We start from the raw sequence: 21,864 nt of genomic DNA, 5'->3' as shown, positions 1-21,864 counted from the left end.
AGTTACGCCAGCAGCTCTCCTGGGCCTCCAGCTGACACACTCTCCCTATGCCCTCCCTCAGCCTATGGAGGCTGAGAAGTCCCAGATCTTGGGACTTCTCAGCCTCCATAATCATGCAAGTCAAGGCCTTAACATAAATAGATGATGGATGGATGGATGGATACATGGATAGATAGAGGCATCCCTTTGGTTCTGTTTCTCAGGAGAGCCCTGACTAGTAACAGTGCCCCTAGGTAATCAGAATTGGAACAGGGTTTGATGCGGCTAGAGCAAAGCTCTCCACTCCAGGCAATGGAAGGAGGTGCCGTGGCCAAACCTGGAGGTGGGCCAGTCAGTGATCCCCAGAACTGGGAGCTAAGGAGGCAGGAATGAGGTCTGGTCTGTGGTCGACGTACCGCCTGCCCAACTTCCACTTCACCTCGTGCTGTCCCCACACCCCGATTGTACTCCGAGCACCAGCCTTCCTTGATTCTCAGGCCACGCAGTTTGAGCTGGGCTGACCCAGCATCACTGTGAGCACTGAAACATGCCTGGCCGGGCAAAATGCCATGTTCTGCAGGACGAGTGACTGGGTCGCACCAACAAGAATGGATCCTAAGTGGTTGCTGGAACTGCTGAAACTGTCATGAAATTAAAAAGTCTCCCTAGCTCGGGGATTGCTAAGCTGTGAAGGTGGAAGTCGAGGGCTGTAGCAGCCATTTGACTGAGAATCAAGAGCACCGAAGGGAAAGGAGGCTAAAAGATAAGGCAGAGCCAATTCCTGATGCCGCTGGTCGGCCCCCCAGATCCAGCTCTTCCTGAAGGTGGACATGTCGCTAGATGTGTCCATTATACAAGTCAATAAAGCCTTGGCAAACAGAGTCCAATGCTCAGAGACAAAAAAAAGAAAAACAGGGACAGGACTGAAACAAAGGGTAGAGGTGAGGGACAGAGAGGAAGGGGTGGAGTTGGTCAGTTCCCAGAGATGCTCGTGAATGGGCAAAGGCTGGAAGGAAAGGGCTGACCCTCCAGAGTCTTTCCAGAGTCTCGGGTACCCAACATCCACCTTCCTAGAGAAAGAGAGCATGCAGGGGACATGCCGTCACCCTACCCGAAAGTGCCTCCTTGCAGCTCCGATCCTGCCTGCCCTTCTGGAGGTTCACCGAGCTATCATTAGCCCCTGGGAGCCAGCCTCCCACCCCCGGATGGGGGGACTAGAGCCACTCCATTCATTAGTCAAATGCCAGGGGTGCTCATTATCCTCCGTGAACTTTGCAGAAAAGAGCCTGTTTCTTTCTCCCTCATTCACCTCCCTCTTCTCTCCTCCAGCACCAGCCCCTGGCCCCGCCCCCATCTCTAATTCCCCCGAGCTTTGTCACCTCCGCTCCCAAAAGGTCCCTCCTCCACTCATACCTCTCTCTGCCTCCCCTGGGCCCAAGACTCATGATCTCCCCCTGGGCCATATGGAGAACCTCCTCACCCATCTCCCACCTTCCCCTCTCCCCCGGCACCCTTTCTCTGCCTCGGCAGGGTCACCTTCTGAAACAAAGTCTAAATGTGGTGTAGGACCTCCCACGCCTTCCCTCTGCTCTCAGCGTCTCAGCGGTGGATTGTTGGCCCCAACACGATCCCGTTCCTGCTGAGGCACAAGCGCTAGCTCTCACCTTCCTCCTCTCCCACCTCCAGCCCCCGGCACCCGCACGGTTTGTGCTCCCCAACGTGTCTTTGTGTTCAGCACACGCCTTGCATACTTACAGCGTACGTACAGAAAAGGGCAAAAGCTGTGCGTGTGGAGTTTTGTACAAAGTGAACACATCCGTGAAACCCAACCCAGATTTTACAGCGGAGGGTAGAAGGTGACCAGCACCCCCAACCCCTCAGACCCTCTTCCAGTCACTACCCACAGGAGTAACTACTCGTGTACTTTCTGGCCACAGGGTCCATTGCCCACTTTGGCAAACGGAGGCAAATGGACTCACGGGGTAGAGTGTTTTGTTTCTGGCATGTTTGGCTCAACGTGAGATCCAGCGTGTAGCAGGATGTTGTTTTCATTGCTGCGTAGTATTCCTTCCAGTGAATGAGTGAATACACCACGATGTACTCTTGCATTCTGCTGTTGATCGACACTTGAGTGTTTCCAGCTTGGGTTGTTAGGAATAAAACTTCTGTGTGCATCCATGTGCCGTGTATGCTTTTTGATTGACACAAGGATTCGTTTCTCCTCACCCTGGTTCTGGCCCTGGCCCTGAGGCTACTTCACCCAGAATGGAAGCACCTCCCATCTGGCTTCCAGACAGAGAACGGTGAGACTTGAGAAGGGACGGCACCAAGGGCGCAAAGACAGGCAGACGCACGCACTGCTTCGGGTGCTGGACCAGTGAGCTCACGTAACCACGCCCACCTACAGGCGTCCGGGCTCCGAGAGGTCTGTGAGCCGGGCACACCCTGCGCACGCACTCCCACACCGCAAGTCCACGTGCGCACACCTTCTGGGTGGGTAACTCCCGGCCCAGGTGTGATCACACAAACACACCAACAGATCCGCACGGGAACTGTTGCATTTATCTCCACTGGGCTGTTCTCTGCTTCCAGAAAGATGAATGCCCTCCTCTCAAAGATGAGCTGCCGACCCCACAAATCACGGCTCCTCGGCTCCTGTGCCCTCCCACCCCCGACCCTCCCCCATTACTCATCCAAAGGGGAAATGCAAAGAGTAATAATAATTAGACAAGGACAAATCACTGGGCTGGGTGGGGGATGGCTTCGCTCAATAAAGGGCTGTTTCCTTGGCAACCAGGGCAGGTGCTGGGAGGCGGGGGCGGGAGACCCGAAGTAGGTGGGTGTGGGGAGACACAGGCAGGTGACTTACCCCTGTGCCCTGCCCAGTGGGAGAAGTTCAGGGAACCCAGGGTGGAGAGAAGCCAGCCAGCCAGCCCCCAACCCCAGGCACACTCATAAATTTTGCTTTCAAGGCGCACAGGCAGTGAAGGGAGATTGATGGCGATCTGTCATGTCTTGTATTCTATATTAAATGGTGCAAATCTTACCATTTTTTTAAAGCTTATTTTTTGCTTCTAAAGAGTTGAAATTTCCAAGGAAGATATTTCAGTTCTAAATGTTATCACATGTGCTAGATGCTTGCTTTTAAAAAATCAAATAATCCGAAAGTATATAAAATAAAAAGTGAAATTCCCTCTTTTTCAAGCCCAGCACTACTCCCCCGGGGTAGCATCATTACCAATTTCTAGAGCTTTCTACGGGCACATACAAACCTAGGTACGCCCAGCAGGGTAATAATAGATCTAATCTTACATAGCACTTACCATGTGCCATACACTGTTCTGAGCACTTTATGTCCATTTGCTCATTTAATACTCTTAATAACCCCCTAAGGTAGATACTATTACATCCTATTTTTCAGATAAGAAAGATGAAGCACAGAGTCCAGTGAGTAGCAGACCAGCATCCAAACCCAGGCAGTGTGGCCCAGCACCCAAACCTTTATCTGCTACACTCACCTGCCTCTGGTGGCCCTGAGATACTAATTTCCACCTTGTTTTCTGCCTCTCTGTGCAAAAGGTTTGAGATGATGGTAGGAGGGTCTGGAGGGGGAAGCCTCCGAGTCTTGTTGAGGAACAGGGGGGCAAGGGAAGAGGGAAACGGGGAGCCACACCCTGGGGGTGCGGGGCCTGCCTGCTTTGCAGCATGCAGGGATGCTGGCCTTGACTGCCACAGCTTCGGAGCCTCACGAGGAGCCGGGCATCTGGCTTGGCACAGAGGAAAGGAGGCTGTGCATGGGGAACACCGGAAGAGACCATCTGAATGGGAAACCAGCCTCTCCTCCCATTCTGCCGGGCCAGGTAGCGAGGATGCTCGGGGCTGGAGGAGACCTCACCAGGTGTCAAGTTCAACTGCATAACAGAGGCTTCAACTCCCCCCTGGTGGCAGCAGCGATGCAATGCTCCCTCTTTGCCGCCACTGCCCGTTCCATACTGAATGGGAACACAGGCTTTCCATCCGACTGTGGAACGTTCTGGTCATTGGGAGCTGGAAGCTGGATGTCCCTGAGCTCCGTGTTCTCCAGGGACGCACAGAGTGCAGCGCCCCCGCCCCCACTCTCACTTCCTCGAGAGCAGCATTCCACCCCCATAGGTTAGTGTCCCAGGGCTGGCCTGAACACTTACCACAGCTTGCATTCTCTACAAGAAACAAGAAAGAAATCTCTCACATGCCCGAAGGCCAGCCCAACATGAAGGTGTCGGCAGGGTTGCTTCCTTCTGGGGGGTCTGAGGGAGGATTTGTGCTGCGCCTCTGTCTGCGCTTCTGGGGGCTGTCAGCAGTTTTCGACATTCTTTGGCTCACGGGTTCCTCTGTCTGTATCTGTCTGTGTCTCCTCCTCTTACAAGGATGCGGGTCACTGGATTCAGGGCCCACTCAGCTCATCCAGAATGGTCTCATCTTGAGAGCCTTACCTTAATTACTTTTCTTAAGACCCTTTCTCCAAATCAGGTTATATATTAGCCTGTTCGGGAGGGACTATAACAAAATACCACAGACTGGGCAGCTTATAAACAACAGAAGTGTCTTCCTCGCTGTTCTGGAAGCTGGAAGTCCAAGGTCAGGGTGTCAGCACAGTCGTGTGAGGGTCCCCTTCCCGGTTCACAGCCATTACCTTCTCACTGTGTCCTCACATGGTGGGAGGGGCGAGAGAGCTCCGTGGGGTCTCCTTCAGAAGGGCACTAACTCCATTCATGAGGGCTCCACCCTCATGACCTAATCATCCCCCAAGGCCCCACCAACTAATACTGTCACCTTTGGGAGTTAAGGTTTCACATATGAACTTGAAGAGAACACAGACATTCAGACCATAAGAGGTCACATCCATAAGTTCCAGGCAGGCCTATCTTTGGGTACCCCATTATTCAACTCAGTACATCCCATTGGTTGTTTGTTCTGCTAAAAGAACAGCTTCGATCTTCCTGCCGTTCCTCAGATGGATAAATGTCAAGTCTGTCATAGTCCCATTGGCACTGGTATGGTTCACTGAGTTGCCCCAAACACCAGTAGACTTTGCTTCATCTTCTCCACCAAGATATCATGAGAAGACTTGGTATCTGGCCAAGTTCAAAGTCTTGAAGCACCTTTTATCATATCCCCTCACAGAGAAAGGAAAGCTTGGAGTTCGGCCTACTTGGCTCTGGCATTGACTGGAGTGAGATTTTGATCCAGTCTGAGCCTCAGTTTCCCTGACTGCAAAATGGGGATAGTGATACTCCACTTGTATATCAGTGCCTCAAGCTTTCTCACAATCTTGTCTCTCGTCTTGGGTTTCAGGTTCCTCCCAGCAATGCCCTTCCCAGTCCACATACACCCTGTTTCCTCCCACTCCACCGCCTCTGCTCTTTCAAGGCCCTCAGCCCCTTTCTGGGCTGCAGTGACTATCATGTTCTGGTAAAGCTGCTACTGATTACAGGAAACAGAAGCCCAGGCGAGTTCACACTCACAGACAGAGGCTGATCCAAGACCAGCGAACAAAGCACAGGGGCCCCCGTGGCCCAGGGGAGCTGCCCCCACCCCTGCACTCACACCAGTGCTTCCCAGACTTCTTCACACTGGAGCACGCACAGAACACGATAACTTCCTCAGGCTTGCTGGGCAGTGAACCACTGAGGCTGTTCTGGCCAAAAGGCCTCAGCCCAGGGGCTCCCCCGGGCCAGGTCCACCGGGCCTCTCCCAGGGCAGAGGGCATCCGCGTCCCAGCATCTCTGGAACCCATCGGGGGCCACGTTCCAGTGCAGACATCTTCTACCTGCTGGCCCCTATGTCTGTGTCACCTGGTTCTCCAGAGGGAGAGTCTGATTGGTCATTGGCCAGCCAATGAGTTGACTGACCTTGGACCAGATGACCCAACAAATAGACAGCCTTCCCCCAAATTGACTGAGATCAAGAGCTACAGAAAGACTTAAGGAGTCATCCACTTGAGGAGTGGGGCTTCAGCCCTGAGGAGGAGCTGGGGAGGACACCTTGCACTTGGTGTGAGCTCGAGATTCAGGGAAGCTGCTGATCCCCCAAACCTCAGCTCGGCACTCAGCAAAGCCCCCAAAACTGCTTACCACTGTCTAAAGTGCTGCGATTATTAACGCTCCTATTCCTTAAGGAAGAAGGCAAGGGGTGTAAGTGAGGGAAACACAGAAGATCTGCTTGAGGCAGGATGAAAGCAATGAAGAGAACTGGGGAACCATTTCTACTCCGTCCCCCTTGTAACTATTTCACTGGTTCTCTGGGGTGGTGGGGGCAGGAAGTGAATTCCTACCAGAACCACAGGACTTCCGGCTTTTTGTCCTCATATTGTGTACCCAGGCTCAGTCTACAGTCAATAATGTATAGGGGTTGGGGGTGAGCCCCCACTAAGCACTGGGCACTATGCCGGAGTTATCCCTCCCCCACATCAACCTCTCCCGGCCCAGGGCTGCCGCTGTGGGTGTGGCATTGAACTAGGTGGGCAAGCCCGGCTCTCAGGGGGCTCCTCTTCCATGGAGCAGCCCAAAGGGAGCAAATATGCACTTTGATATATAATATGTGTAATATAGCATGCATCATGCATTATGTTTCATATATTGTATACTGCATATTATCATTTTGGCTAGTGAGCCATGCAGTGAAAATAAATAATAAAGCAGAGTGAGATGTTTGAGAATGAAAGGGATATTCCTTCAGGTAAGGGGGACAGGAAAGGAGAACGTGGCGTCTGTACAGAGACCCAGAGGAGTGCAAGTGTGAGCCCAGGAGAGAGCTGCAGGGACAGCAGCCAGGCTGAGGAAGCCGCAAGTGCAGAGGATCAAATCAAAATGTGCAGGGGAATCATTCAAGCCATTTTCTTTCAATGCAGATCCCTTGGGCCCAGCCTTGGAGATTCTGGTTTAACAAGTCTGGGAGAGGCCCAGCTGTCTCCATTTCCATGCTCCTTGAGTAATTCCGAGCCAGGCGATTCAAGGACCGCACTTGGAGAAAACGTGGTTTTACGTCTCTCTCATGGTTTAGGTCCTCGGTCATTCTCAGTGAACTGTTCGTATGCTTGTATAAAACCCCGAAGGTGTTAGAGGTTAAGACCCACACACACTCATGAAAGTCAGCTACCAGAACATGGCATTGCCTCCCAGCCCCTGCCTATGCACCCGCATGGCCTTCAGCAGTAGAAAGAGAAGATGCCGCCGCACTGGGCGCTCTGGGATGAGGGGGCTGGAGGGGCCGGCAGGCTGTAACTGCTGGTGGGCAAAGGTTCTGAAGGTTATGCAAGCCACACGCTTGACCCCTCACACCTGGACCCTACTCTCCTAATTTAAGGCAAAGTGCAATGGTGGAAAATGCCCCCCCTCCAAATGCAGGCTTGCTCCACCTCCCTGGTCCCCAGCACCCACACGGCAACCCTCGGAAACTCTACAGTAATCACTGAGGCAGCAGTGGGCTCTGCAGTCAGGGTCACATCCCACATCCACTCCTCACTGGCCACGTGTTTTGAGCAAGTGACTAAACAAACCTCTGAGCTCCAATGAAGCCATCCAGAAAATGGTAATAAGAGTACCTATTCCTTAGGGCTGGTAGGAGACCCAGAAAGCTCCTGGAACAATCTCTGGTCCATAGGAGCACTCCATAAAATGTGACGCTCAATAGGAATGATGTCGTTCTTTAGCCCATATTCATTCATTGTACCCACAAGCCCAGTCTCGATATGGTGGCACATTTCAGGAAACGCAGTCCGACAACTGGAAAGTTACTGGGGGTCGTTCCATCTTCCTCTGCTCTGATCTCTCCAAGGATGTCAAAGGTGTCAAAGTCATTACCCATCGCCCTGCTTCCTCAGACCACATTTGCACATCCTTTTAAAGGTTTTTATCCTCACCCGAGGACACACTTATTGATTTTAGAGAGGGGAAGGGAGAAACATCAGTATGAGAGAGAAACATCGATGGGTTGCCTCTTGTACGTGCCCTGACCGGGGACCAAACCCACAACCTGGGCTTGTGCTCTGACCCTTTGGTTTACGGGACGACGCTCTAACCAACTGAGCCACACCAGTCAGGGCTGGTGCATCATTTTCTCCTTTCATTTTCTCACTGGCCGCTGCCCCGCCTCTCCCCACCCCCGAGTCTCTCTCTTTCCACCCCTGACCAATGCACTCTCCAGCTCCCCCACAGGCCCCTCCTCCTTTTCCACACCTCTACCTCTTCTGCCGTACATCCTGGCTTTCGGACACAGTGTGCCCGTGCCCGCTTCTCTCTCCATGCCCCACAGCAGTCACGATTGCCATTGGGAATGTGGCATCTCTGGGGCTGTAGGCAGAGGGAAAAGGGTGATGTTAGCGAAAACAGGAATGAGAAAGAGTTTAACCCCCAAGCACACATGCCCATCCCTGAAATGTAAATGCCATGTGCTGTAGCATGTGCATATGTGTGCACGCATGTCGTGTGTAAACTGGTAGTGTTGTAGCATGTGTGTGTGTGTCCATGCCGTGTGTACATTGTCGTTCTGTGTAGCATGTGCATATGAGTGCACAAACATGTTGGGTGTAAATGGTGCTGTATAGCATGTGCACATGTGTGCACATACATGTCATGTGTGAATGGTGGCTTACAGCACATGCATATATGTGCGCATGCATGCCATGTGTAAATGGCAATGTGTAACAAGCACACATGCCGGCACACACATACATCATGTGGGCCCGGGGTTCCTGGCCAAGCAGCAGCAGCCAGCACCCCCCCAGTCGGGGCTCCCTCCCACCGGCCTCAAGAAACAAAGACAGTTTAGCAAGAACTCCCCAGCTAAGCGGTTTTTTTAAGACCTTCAGCCAGCAGCCGCCTGGCTGAGCTGAACGTCTCACTTTATTAGTGAGTTTGGCCTTGGGTGTCTGGCTGTTTGATCAATCCTGCCGGGGGTCAGTGATATTTCCTCCCGGCCCCCCGCGCCCACCCCTGCCTCTCCGCACCTGATGAACAGCGGTGCCCCTGGACCGCTGATCACCTATTGATTTTCACGCCGGAGGCTGCATCCGCGGCCAGCTGCCGTCTCTAGCCCTGTCACCGGGACCACTTGGTGACTGACTGATCCCCCAGGCCCCTCCCAAGCCCCCCTCACTTCTGACCCTGCTCCCCCCTTCACCACTGGCCCTTCCTGCCCCAGTCACTTTGTGTCCACTCCCTGCCCTGTCACTCAGGGCTGCGTGCTAACGCCACTGACTCTCAAGTCAAAGTCTTCTCCTGGCGACCTGCCCTCCCCCAGGTGGCCTGGTTGAAATGTCAGCTGTGTGACCTCAAGCAAATCACTTAAACCCCCTGTGCCTCGGTTTCCTCCTTTGTAAAGCTGGGGCATTTTAGAACCTACCCGTCCTGTACAGAAGACAGCAGTTTCCAAAGTATGTTCTGGGGACCTCCGGGGGTCTCTGAGACCCTTCTGGAGTGTCCACAATAATTAAAGCTAAACTCATAAAAATACTAAAGTGTTATTTGTCCTTTTCACTTCTAATTAAAGTTGCTGGTTTTTTTTTTTTACTCTCCATGGAGTGTCCCTGACATGTGATATCTCAGAAACTTGAATGCAGAAGCAGATATGAAAACCCAGCTGTTTCCTATTAAGGCTGACATTACAGAGAGTTGCAAAAATGTGAAATGATGCCACGCTTCCTTCTCCCTAAATGTTCTGTGCTGGGAAGTACAGTTATACCTCATAAAATTTATTATTGTTTGTTATTGCGATTTTAAATAAATTATTGACAGATATTGTTATGACCTCTCAGTTTTCCCTCCCCCAGCGGCAGGCAGGCAGTGACAGGCATGACCCACAGGAGCAAGAGCACTTTGAGACCCTCAGTAGAGGGCTCTTGAGAACAGGGAATTTGAGAACCGTTGATACCAGACGCTAACACAGTGCCCAGTCACCATAAGCACTGGGTAAACCATGGTTAATAATTATTATTAGGAGCGATTATCAGTGGGCGAGTTGAACACCTGAGCTGAGGGTTTTCACGAGTGCAGGCTAGAAACCCGATGAGGGTCTCAGTTCCTGAAGCCAAATGGCAGCAGTGGGGTCCCCTCTACTGGCTCCCAGAGCCCTCCCCGCTCTGCTCCTGACAGCCGCCTCACCTGGCACTCGCTGTCGGCACACCGTGTTTGCTCAGCACCATCCCCGCCACCGAGGGAGGGGAGCACCTGGCCGACCTTCAACCAGGCACCTGGCGCGGGCGGCATCTCGTGCTGCCTGCGGGCTCAGAGTCACCCCAAGGGAGGCGGCTGGTGCAAACGGGGCAGAGGGATGTAGTAATAATAGTTCCTCCTTGCTTCGCATCCGCCATGTGTCAGGCAGTGTCGTAAGTACTTTAGAAAAGTTGTCATTTGATCCCTGCAATGATCGTATATGGTTGTTCTAAAAGGTGCCTGGGATTCTGTGGTGATCGGGTGTGGTAAGAGGACGGACATAAAGACAACTGCCTTGAAAGAAGAGTTTGTCACTCACGTTTCCCAAGAGCAGGGCCCTGCCGTACCACGCAGGGCTGTCAGGAGGCAAAGGAGTTGCGGGCTAGCGGGGGCCAGAGCCTCTATTGTGGTTTTACAAGAAGGAATGGTCACGGCAAGGGGAGCAGGCCGGGACTGGTCAGCGTGGGTGATTGTAGTCGGCTCTAGGCTACAAGGGTGTCCCTAGGTGTCTGGCCCCTGGCCCCAGCCCTGGGGCGACATGCTGGCTGGGAGCAGGAGTTAGAAAGGAGATGCTCGGGGCGGGGCTTTACCCTGGTCAGTCTGCACAGGCGACGTGTGCTTAGGGCAGGTTATGTAGTTGGTCCTGGGAGGGACAGTCCCTCCCTGGGTCTGTGAGTCTGAAAGATATCAAAGCACCATAAAGCACGCACACACACGATCTGTACAGGGATGTATACTATTATTATCTTAATTTTAAAAATAAGGAAACTGAAGTGAGGGCTCAAGTGTCATGCCCAAGGTCCACAGCTGGTAGGGGGCAACAGCAGGACTAGAACCCAGGCCCTGCTGAGGCCCAAGCCCTGAACTGTCTCACCCTACCGCACTGTCTCATGCCAGCACAGCTCCCTGTCTGGGGTCGCTCCCTGGCTGGTTTCCACCCGACCCAGCTGTGGCCCTGGCCCCAGTGAGCTCAGCTCCTGTATCAGGCAGTAGCTCTGGGCACCATGACCTTGGGCAATGCTCCCTGGTAGGTGCCAGTCTTGTTCCTGGGCCTCTACCCAGGCACTCTGGCCCCTCAGGGCTCCAGGAGAGATGGTTACAGTGGAAGAAATGCAGACGCAGGGGGGCCTGGGATGGTCTGGACGGCCCGCTGGCCCCTCATATTTATTGTGATCTATCTGCTCCTCCTACCAGGCTCTCAGGTCTGCAGGGCCCCTGGTGGTGGAGCAGGACCCTGCGCAGGTGACTTAGCCTCCTCCCTGCCTCCCCAGGTTCCACCCTGAAGGATCCTGCCAAGCCAGGTCAATAACTGGAACTCCGTAAAGGTCAGCTGGTATTATTTTATTTTTGTTGGTGGTTATTATTATTATCATGAACTTGACCTGTCAACTGGGGAGATTCATGCCTTCCTTCAGGATATAGTCAAGCTTTAAGGACCTGGTGGGTCAAGTTCAGCTCTGAGCCGTTGCGCAGAGCAGAGGACTCAGTCATGGGTGATGGTGGGAAGTTTCCTTCCATTTCGTGACCCTCAGGCCAGGACCAGAGCTGGAAGCATGCCCGGTGGCGAGACTGCGCGGACGAGGTCACCGGTCTGGCGAGCTCCAGATACGCACTGCCTGGGCCCCGGGACCATGACCCGACAAGTTAGTCCCGGCGGCGCAAACGTGGAGCGCCAGCGCCCCCTGCCAGCTGCCGCGCGCAGCGCCGGCCCGAGCGTTCCGCCGCCTCCGCCGCCTCTGGGGTGCTCGGGACACGACTCCCCGGGATTCGGCGGCTCTGGCAGCTTCAGCCCACACTGGGGGCGGAGCGGGTGTGCGTCCTTGCTCCGCGCTTCCGGACCGCGTTGAGAGCACGAACAAACCCGGGGATGTGGATCCAACGCGAGCTGCTTCCTCCTTGGGCTACGCTCCGTGGCCGTTTGAGCCTCAGTTCCTCCTCGCAGGGGACAAAGGGGCGGGGGACTCGTCTTTCCCCACCGCCAGTGGCTCTGCAACCTCAGGGCCCACGGCGTCCTGCCTTTTTTCTGGTCAAGTCCCCCACTCCCACGGGCGCGACACTTTTCTGCAATTCCAAATAGCCGTGCGCCACTTCTCCACTTAAGACGCTTCAGGAGAAATGGTTGTTGCATAAAACATTGCTTCCCTGTTAGAATGAAGCTGGTTCAGACCGACCCAGACAAGGGAACGTAGCGCTGACCAGGTCAGCACCACCGACCCCCCAGGAATCATGGGGCGTGGAGGCCTCCAGATCTTCAGGCTGGCTACCCGGAAGGGGCCAGAGATCCTCCCAAGGAGATTTCCATGGTGGGTTCCCTCCCCTCCAGGCTTCGGAAGCTCACTAGCCCATCATGGTCCGAGTCTGATGTGTGCCCGGGGCCTGCCTAACAATCCAGCCCAAAACTTGGTGACAGGGAAATTGCCACTTATTATGCCTACAGATTCTATGTGTCATGAATTTGGACAGGGCACACTGGGGATGGCTTGTCTCTGCCCCCTTGATGTCTGGGGTCTCTGCTGAGGGTGATTCAAAAGGCTGGGGTCTGGAAGATTTGTGCCTGGAGGGAACCCCTTCCAAGACCCGTTTCCCTGTGTACCCTGGCCCTGGGCTGGCGGGGCTCCACTGAGCTATTGGCCAGAGTGTATGCCTATTGGCCGGCTTCTGCAGCTCCTTGACCTCAAGGAGTTGGCCTCCATCAGTGTCGGCTGAATTCTATCTCCAAATTCGGACTGTGGGTCCCTCCATCACCGCAGGATGTTATGTGGCTGAGAAGGGATCCCCTGAACCAGTTGCAGTAGCTAGGGGTCAGGAGGAGGGGCCATGGGAACGGGGTGCTACAGGAGAGAGCTCAAAAAAAATCATGATTTGCCCCTGGCTGGTGTGGCTCAGTGGTTTGAGTGCCGACCTGTGAACCAAAGAGCTGCTGATTCGATTCCCAATCAGGACACATGCCTGGGTTTTGGGCCAGGTCCCCCCAGTGCGGGGGGGGGGGGGGAGGGGGCATGTGAGAGGCAACCACACACCCCTCTCTTTCTCCTTTCTCCCTCTCTTCCCCTCTCTAAAAATAAAAAAGAAAGGAAAATCATTTGGTTCACCTCTCACTTCAAGTCCAGGTAATACTTACAGGGAAGGAGAGGGAAGGAAGGAGAGGGAAGGGCATGCAGGGTATAACAAGGAGATCAGGGCTCAGGGAAAGAGTTCTTCACACAGCCCATTCCCCTCGTATCTGCTCCACCAGGTTGCCAGAAACAAGGGACCAAAAGCACCTACCTCCACAGGGCCAGCAGAGGGCAGCACAGTCCCACTCTGCCCAGTTACCAGCTGAGCAGGTTAACAGGTTGGAACTCAGGACCCACCAAGGACCCTCCATGTCTCTGGGGTGCAGCCTGAATCTTAATATGGGCTCGTCTTCTAGTGTGTGAGTGTCACACCAATCTCCAGTGCCTGGCACACAGAAGACGATCGATACATATTTGAAGGTTGGGGTGAGTGTGACTGTGTGGGTGTGCAGTCCTCAGGTCTGGAAGTGCTTGTGAGTGTGTCAGATGTCACTGAGTCTGTGCCTGGCTGTGCAGGGGCTGGAGGCGTCCATCGGGTTTGTCCCTGGGTGAATCAGAGTGGGTGTCCAAGCGTGGGTCTGCCCCTGATGCCACTACTGCCCTGGAGTGTCCCACACACCTTCGGCTCACACTCACTCCCCCAGGACACCTCAGTGTCCACACCCCAAAGCCAAGCAGGCCCCAGTCCAGAGCTCTGTGGCTGCCTCCCAAACATATCCCTCCCCTTCTGCTCAGGCCCCGGTTACCTCTGTCCCTAGGGGGGCCCTCATCATTGCATCCAGTTCTTTCCCAGGGTGTCTCTGTGTCTCTCTAAAAAGGAGTCCGCTTTGAAGGGGGTGTGGTGTCAATCATGGTGCCTGGGAGGCTAGGACAGGTGTGGAGGGAGGGGCAGCAGGGGGCCTTCGCTGGCAGGTCGCTGAGAAGAGCAGTCCCTGGTCACCGAGCACTTCCTGGCCCCAAACCTCTGGGGAGCTCCGGCACACACGGGAATATGTGGATGTTGTGATGATTATCTTCATTTTACAAATAGGAAAACTGAGATGAAGACCAACATTGTATCCTGCCAGGGGCCACAAAGTTATCTTGGAACTGGGGCTTAAACCGAGGTCTCCTCCAGACACAGAGGAGGGAATTCGGAATGATTCCATTTACGTGGAATTCTAGAAAAGAGACAGAGCTGTTGGTAGTAAAATAGTGCCTGAGGCCTGTGGGTGGGGGGATGGGGTTACGAGAGTAGATAATTAGGTGAGTTTTTAGATGGAAATGTTCTGTACTTGATTTCGGTGAGTTGTTTTTTTTTTTTTTTTTTACTTTTAAAATTGGTTTGGGTGGTCATTTGTGGTATATAGGTTTGTCAAAATTCACTGAACTATCCAATTAAAATGAATACATTTATTCTATGTAAATTACATGTCAATGACAGTTGTTTTGTCTTTTGTTTGTAAATCTGGGTCTCCTGCTCCAGTTTCAGGGCCCTTGCCCCCACCACTGAGGACACACCCAGGCCTGCTGCCACTGGTGTGCGCCGTCTCTGTGGCCTGCAAGAGTCATTCTTGGCCCCCACAGGTGTTAGGGTTCCGTCTGGGCACAAACCAGGAGAGCAGCTGGGAGAGGCTACGGGACTGCGGTGACCCCTGATCCTAACTCTGCTGGAACAATGGATTGACCAGGTGGCATAAACCAAATGTAAGAATCTTACTCCACCTGGGCTCTCTCAGAACTGGGCCCAGGGGAGCTGACCTCGGTCCACAAATCTGGGGACAGGAAGCCTGCCCTGTTTCCCCAGACGTGGGTTTCCATGACCCCACTCACCGCTGGGGCGGGGAACTGCTCCAGAATCCGCCCTCCTCCTGAGTCTGCAGCCCAAGCCGGGGTGATTTATAACACCCTTTCTCCAAGCAATGAAAAATTTACAGTAAGACTTAAATTTAACAAGTTCCCTGGTGGTCTCTTCCAATTTGCATGTTGCCTCACTAACCTGGCCCAGATTTCTCCCTGCTACAAGGCAATTCTTGGAAAACCAGTCCAAGAATTGGACTGGCTAATTAAGAGGGTTGGTTCCAAATGATGCACCCCCCACTGCCCCCCACCAATGATACCGTGAGCAGAAGCCACAAGGGGGCAGCACACGCAGCTGAAGTTCATAGGCTCCTTGGATGACGAAAGGTTACTAAGGGATTTTCAAAGCTTTGCCATAACCTGCTCTTTTTAGCCTCCTAATAATCCAGGCCAGCACTGAGGGCAAGAAGGTTCTGGAAGCACAGGGCCATGAGCCAAAGTAAAGGGACAACAGTCCCTGTGGGTTGAGAGCATAAATCCCATCTTAAAGATGCTCATCAGCAGGAAGGACTCTGGATGACGTCCTCTGCCCCTCCAGCTCCTGCCTCAGAGATAAGGACGCGCTGTGCCTACATACATCCCACGAGCTCCCGTCCACGCAAGCAGTGTGTCCTGTTGAGAACGTGGGGAGGGCTTTTCCAGCGCCCTCATTTGCCTCTGCACACCTTCCACTCCTCGGTGGTCACATGAGGCTGGCAGCTGTTGCTGGCTGTCAGATTGCTGGTGGAAACTGACCCCACTGTGGAATGCACTAGCTCACGAGGCGTCGCAACAAGACCCCCCGTCTGAGCGGAAGTGCTCTGTGGTGGGGAAGGTAAGCGCTAAGACATTCCACCGTGTTCACCAGGGCATCGCGCCCAGCGGGGTGGGTAACGGTGGCTCCTGCAGGGACAGGAGCTGGAAGCCCAGCAGCAGGCCCACTGAGATCCACACACTGGCGTGTGGCCAGCCCCCCAACGCTGCCCTACCTGGGGCGACTGGTAAACCTGTCCAAAACCCTGACTAAGAAAGGATGCATGTTCTATAATCTAGGCCTCCTGTAGGTGATCACCCAAGGGACCTTCTTCCAGCCCATTTTGTTCTACTTCGTTTTCAGTTTTCTCTTACCCCTGCCCTCACTCCCGTCCTCCCCTACCTCCTGTAGGCAACCCCACTAACGTGCATCTTTTGGTTTGTACACGTTTTTGCCAACGTTGTAGTTTCTTGTGTGCGTGTCCTTTTATCGTCTGTAAATGATACTGTCGCATCTCCCTGGAACTTACTTTTTTCACTCAGCTACTTTTAAGGTCCACATTCGATGTTGTCTGTAGCTTGAAACTGCTCTGGAGGACTCCACGGTGTCATCCACAGAATGTCCCTACACGTGGTCCCAGTGGCGGACGCCACTCCACCCCACCCTCCACAGTCACACTGGGTGAGCATCCTTATACACGGCTCCTTAGGGACCAAGGTGAGAATTTTGTTGGGAATGCTCACCCACACATGGAATTTCTGGAGAGTGAGTCATGCACACACCTCACTCGAGGAGTGGCGCCAGGTGGCCATCCAGGACGGCCACACCAGCAGTGCATGGAGGTCCCGGCACTTCTGCCAACACTTGGCATTACCCACCTTTGCCATTTTTGCTAACCTGGTGATATGGAATTATTGTGTTAGATTGTGTTCTTCTGATGATTTTCAGCAACTCTGCACAGGCTTTGCAAACCATGGGGTCTGCTTCTACAGAGTATTCATTCCCTCACCCACTTGTTCCTCTTGGGGTTGTCTTTTCATCGTTGACTTATGAGACCTTCTTGCATATTCTGGACAGTGAATCCTTTCTTGATTCCAACCACCACAAATATCTTCTCTCAGCTCCCACACCTACAGTTAGACCTTCTGCCAACCACAAAAACAAAATTAACCCCACTAACCTAGGAGAGGAGGGGAGCCACAGAAGTAAGTTGAAATGGAAGATAAATGTTACAGTGAGTCTAAAACTGATGTATTAAATGAGAAAATGCAAATAATGAAAGCAACTATTTACAGAACAGCAACAAAAACTAAAAGAGATTTTTCTTTGTACCACAAGTACAAAAGAAAAGTTAAAAACAGATTGTAAAAAAAAAAAAAAAAAAAAACAAGAAGTGAAAATAAATGTTAAGGTGAAAATACTTCTTAAAAAGAATATAAAAAGGAAGAAACTTCATGATTTAAAAAAGGGGGGAGAATTATGCGGAAGTCAGAGAGACAAACGAAGAGCTAAAGGATACTCACTCACAAGGGAAGACCAACCACAAAAAGAAGAGCCACAAGTAGACACAGTAACAGCAGACACTGCACACGCTGACGGTACCTAGAAACAAAGCAGGCGGGAATGCAGAGACAGTGAAGGGAGGGACGGCAGAGGGCCGGGGGGGGGGGGGGGGGGGCGGGGGGGTGAGGGGGGTGGTCTGGGTGCAGCAGGCCAGATGGAGGAAGGAGTCTGTCTTTGGATCAAATAAGGCAGCGAGCGGTCAGGACCTTTCTGGCGCTGGTCAGGCAGGGAGACAGGAGGCAGAGCTCAGGCATAAAACGACTGAAGCTGCTTCCTTCGCTCACAGGCAGGCTGCTCACCTCCTGCTGTGCGGCTCAGTTCCTACCAGGCCAAGGACACGTAGCAGTCTGCAGCCCCAGGGGGTGAGGGAACCCTGATGTAAGGTTTCACCCCGTCAGCTTGGGCCCAGTGAGGAGCCTAGCCCTGGGGCAGCAGCCATGCTGGCCTTCCGCCTGACCACGGAGAGTCTGGGCGTCGCCGTGGGCCCCTCACCACCACACCCACTCCCTGCCGGCCCTCTCAGCCATCCCAGCCTACTCACTGCCTTCGGCAGAACCCGCAAGCAGGGGCTGAGGCCACAGGGCCAGGGAGAGTGCTGCCTGAGGAGTCTCTTTGGCAGGCAAGGAGACAGCCTGTTTGGACAAGTTCAGTACCACCCAGGTCCGCACCAGGTAACACCTCCGTGATTCACTGGAGACAGCAGAATGTGACCTTGCCAGAGGGAGCAGTGACTGTGAGGAGCCAGGAGACCTGCCGTGCAGACTCCAGCGACGCACCCGGAGTGGCCAGCGGAGCCTGAGAGGATTTAGTGGACTATCGTCAGTTGCAGTGACAGAAAATCCAGAGCTCCATCATCCCATTCCAGCACACGTTGGGAGGCCAAGGAAAAATCCAGATGAGTCCGTGGAGAGGGGACAGACCTGGCCTTCTCTGAAGGTGCAGTGAGTGACAGAGGGGGCCGGGTCCTGCTAACCTGAATCCTGCCAGTTCTGCCAGACAGGTAGTCCCCCACCTCCCCACCCCGATGCTCCAAGCCCCCCCCGCCCCCATCCCAGAGCCTGGCGAGGCAGAGGCGCCCGCCCAGGGCAGCGATGCTCGGTGCCGGCCCTGCCTGCTGGCCCGCAGCCCCGCCCAGCCGCCCACCCGCTCGTGCCCAGACACGGGGATCTCATCAACCAACAACTGCTTTTGTTTTGAATTGGTTTTTAATTGGAGACTGACGCAAGATTGTCAGTATTTTACTTTCCCAAGGAAAACATTTTTTAAAACTACCATCACTAAAAGAAAGAACATTTTCACACCCAAAACCGACCAGAGGATCGCCTTCCATGTGGAGTAATATCTTGTGTCTCATGGAATGCCCACTACCACGCGTCCCTCGTTCTGGGAGGGGTCTGGAAAACTCCCGGCGGGCCGACCAACACTGGCGGCACTGCCAGAACCTGCTGGGAGTCGCGTTCCAACCGCTCCGACCACAGCGCTTCGGGGGAACAGAGAGTGGGCCTGGGGTGCCATGCAGGCACACGTTAGGGTACCAGCTATGCCAAAGCCCATGTTGTCAGCTGTCACTCAAATCTGATGCCCCTCCTGCTGGCTCACCTTCCTCCCTGGCCTTGCCGTCCTCCCGTGTCCAGGCCCGTCTCCACTCCCAGTGGTCCCCACATCAGAAGCCCGTGGGCCGGAGCTGCGGCCTCCCACTCCCAGGGGTCCGGTCGGGCAGGTCCAGGGCAGGGTCTCATGGTCATCCAGACTTAGGCGCTTCAGCCCTGTGCCTCCCAGCCACTCAGCCCTATGAAACGACCGACCAGGGGCCACCGGCACCGAGTCCTGCAACGTGGAGCTGAGAACGAGGACAGAGAGGGAACGGCAGCACCCAGGCCACCAAGTGGACACAGTGCTGGGTGAGGGCCGTGCCGACGCCAGGACAACAGACAGGAGTGCATGGGGCTGGAGGACCGTGCCGCTCTCCAAGGTCACGGCCCAAGTGCAATAGTCGGCTGGAGGGGACCGACAGGGCAGGACACGAGCACCACTTGCACATTCACAGGGAAGTCTGGTCATGGGGACGCGTCCTTCAGATGCCGCCCTGGCCTCTTCGGCCTCCGCCACTCACCACTGTCGCCCTGCCCCTGTGCTGGTCCGCCCGTCAGTCAGGCCACTCATGTCAAACGCCTCGGCCCCCGACCCTGCGCCAGGCATGCAGCCGAGGGGCTCGCCCACCACCTGCCGACTGAGCGAGCAGCAGGGGCACCGGCTGGACACAGGCTGCCCCCCACCTCCTGGGGCACCAGGAAGAAGACGCTGCAGTGCGGTGGAAACTTCACTAACGACTTTGAAAAGCCACTCGGAGCCCAAGGGGACTAACTCTTGAGGAACTACTTGGGGACAAAGTCTCGTGCATTGCTAGGCCTGCAGGCCCTGATGACCCAGGTCCTATCTCTCTCAGCCAGGCCGGGACATCACTCCCTCACAAGCTGGTGGGTCTCTGGACACACGTACAGGCTGTGACCGTAGAGTGACAGGCCTGCCCGTGAAGCGTTCTCTCCACACACTGTGGGCACACAGCGCACAGCCCGGGCCTGCCCTGGGCCCAGCAGCCCCACAGAGGTGGGCACAGGCAGACATGCTCGGACCGGACACCCCCAGGTCGGGGTGACCAACATGGCGTGCTCCCCGAGGCTGAGCCCCCGCCGTCCATGTGGCCTCTCCTTGTGGCTCTCCAGCCTCACCTGCAGGGTGGGGGTCCCGCACTTCCCACCCCTGCAGCTTATTAGGGTCAGCCCCAGGCCTAAATCCGGACTTTGTATGAATTAGTGCTTCTGACCTCTACACAGAGAGATGCCACTTGGAAACTGGCGAGCACCTTTGGGACTTCATTTAAACCATGTCCTGTGGTTTGCTCTAGCAAGGCCTGAGGCCATCTGGTCCCGTGGTCTTGCTCAGCGGGGCTCCCCTGGTCTGGGTGACCCCAAAGGCTGCTGCACACCACAGCACCAGGTTTCTTGGCTAATGTCAGGCCCTCGCTCGGGAGAAGGAAGTAGGCCACCTTAAACTACAGACCCTGGGCACCAGGATGGGAGGGAATGCATTTACTTTAGGTATAAAGGTTTGCTATTATTAGCAAGTTATCACTATTATTAACATGTTTATAAAATGGAAATAAAAATAACATATGCATTTGGTGCCAACGTGGCACGTACAAACTAAGACCAGTACAAAAATAAACTTTCTAGCTACGTGGTTCTGAAATAAACGCCACTGAGCAGGACGGGGACGAAGTCTGACTGGTCACGGGCTGCAGTGCAAACACCAGGGCGAAGGAGCCCGGGGCAGCGATGTGACCAGCGCGGGCTGGGAGGGCCGCCCCGTCTCCAAGGACGCGGCCAGGAACACACACAGATGTGCAGGGCGTGTTCCTGAGCTACGGAAGCTTCGCGCCTCTACGCTGCCGTGCGTTCCTGCTGCGGAGGCCCCGACGGGCCGAGCTGCCCGGTGGTGATGCTGTCGGCAGAGAAAGCTGAGCCCGCTTGTAAAACAGGGAAACCTGTGCTAACAGAGAACGGCGCACGAGTCTTCTCTGTCGATCGCCCGTCCTTGCGAGTTTCCTGCCAGCGGACGGACACGGGCAAAGGGGAAACCAGAAGCACCTTGGTGTGGGGAGCCCCTGTGCCACCAGACAAGCCCTGTGGTGACTGGCAGAAATCCGCAGCGTTTCCCAGGTCTCGCCCCTCTGTGGGCACACACTTACTCGCACCTAGCAGCTGGTCCACACAGCCCTCCAGGGAAAGCAAAGCCAGCCCAGCAAACCCTCAGGGCACCGGCGTGGTGCTGCAGGCGGACTGGCTAACTTTCCCCCTTGTTCCCATTAAACTAGGCCAGCACGGTGAGCCTGTTGGAGTGGCATGCTGGGTCCTGAGGGTGCCAACTGACCGACGAGCAAAGCCCTGCCACCTCCCGCTCTGCTGGGTGCCGTGCGGCAGGGTGCCTGCCCGCACACAACTCCTCCAGAATCCCAGCGAGGAGTGCAGGTGCGGAGGGGAGCGGGAAGAAGGGGTCAGTGCACAGGTGGCTGAAGGTTCCACAGGAGCCGAGGACAGCTCGCCGTCCCCGGAGCTGGGGCAGCAGCACAGAGAAGAGGGCCCCACCAGCTCTGCTCACTGGTCCTGGACCTTGGCCCGCTTGGCTTTCAGGGACAGGTGCTGCAAGAGAAGAGAAAACATCGTAACTGGGGGTGGCCAGACAAAGAAACCAGGCTTCACCACAGTCTCCACACACACACACACACACACACACACGACCAGATCACAGTTTCCATCTGGTTTACACCCTCTCAGTAAGTGCCAGGCCCCCAGAAAGGAGTCTGCAGGGAAACAAGTGCCAGTGGCCAACAGAGGAAACGGGCCTGCGGTAAGCCACAGCAGCCCGAGGCCCCGCCCACCATGGCTCAGCCCGGGCACACAGGCCGTGTGGACAGCGCTGCAGCTGAACTCCTGAGCTCAGGCAG

General features: G+C 54.7%; 1 protein-coding gene across 2 annotated transcripts in view; it reads right to left on the bottom strand.

Annotated features, from left to right (window-relative positions):
- Nucleotides 1–10,685: 10,685 nt before the first annotated feature.
- The window catches only part of DHX35 (DEAH-box helicase 35), a 69,293-nt gene continuing 58,114 nt past the window's right edge, over nt 10,686–21,864 (bottom strand). The window contains exons 22-23 of one of the 2 annotated variants that reach the window (XM_036009832.1): nt 21,506–21,559; nt 10,686–10,697 (exon numbers count right to left, since the gene is read on the bottom strand). In XM_036009832.1, coding sequence (XP_035865725.1) covers nt 21,515–21,559 — 45 coding nt within the window. In that variant the 3' untranslated portion in view covers nt 10,686–10,697; nt 21,506–21,514. Of the gene's footprint in view, nt 10,698–20,434; nt 21,560–21,864 lie in introns of those variants that run through there. The other variant, XM_028524199.2, reaches the window with a different exon arrangement.

Source organism: Phyllostomus discolor, chromosome 9 (assembly GCF_004126475.2).
Source record: "Phyllostomus discolor isolate MPI-MPIP mPhyDis1 chromosome 9, mPhyDis1.pri.v3, whole genome shotgun sequence".
NCBI lineage: Eukaryota > Metazoa > Chordata > Mammalia > Chiroptera > Phyllostomidae > Phyllostomus > Phyllostomus discolor.
The sequence above is the reverse complement of the archived record's forward strand: the minus strand, read 5'-3'. Positions and strand labels throughout refer to the sequence as shown.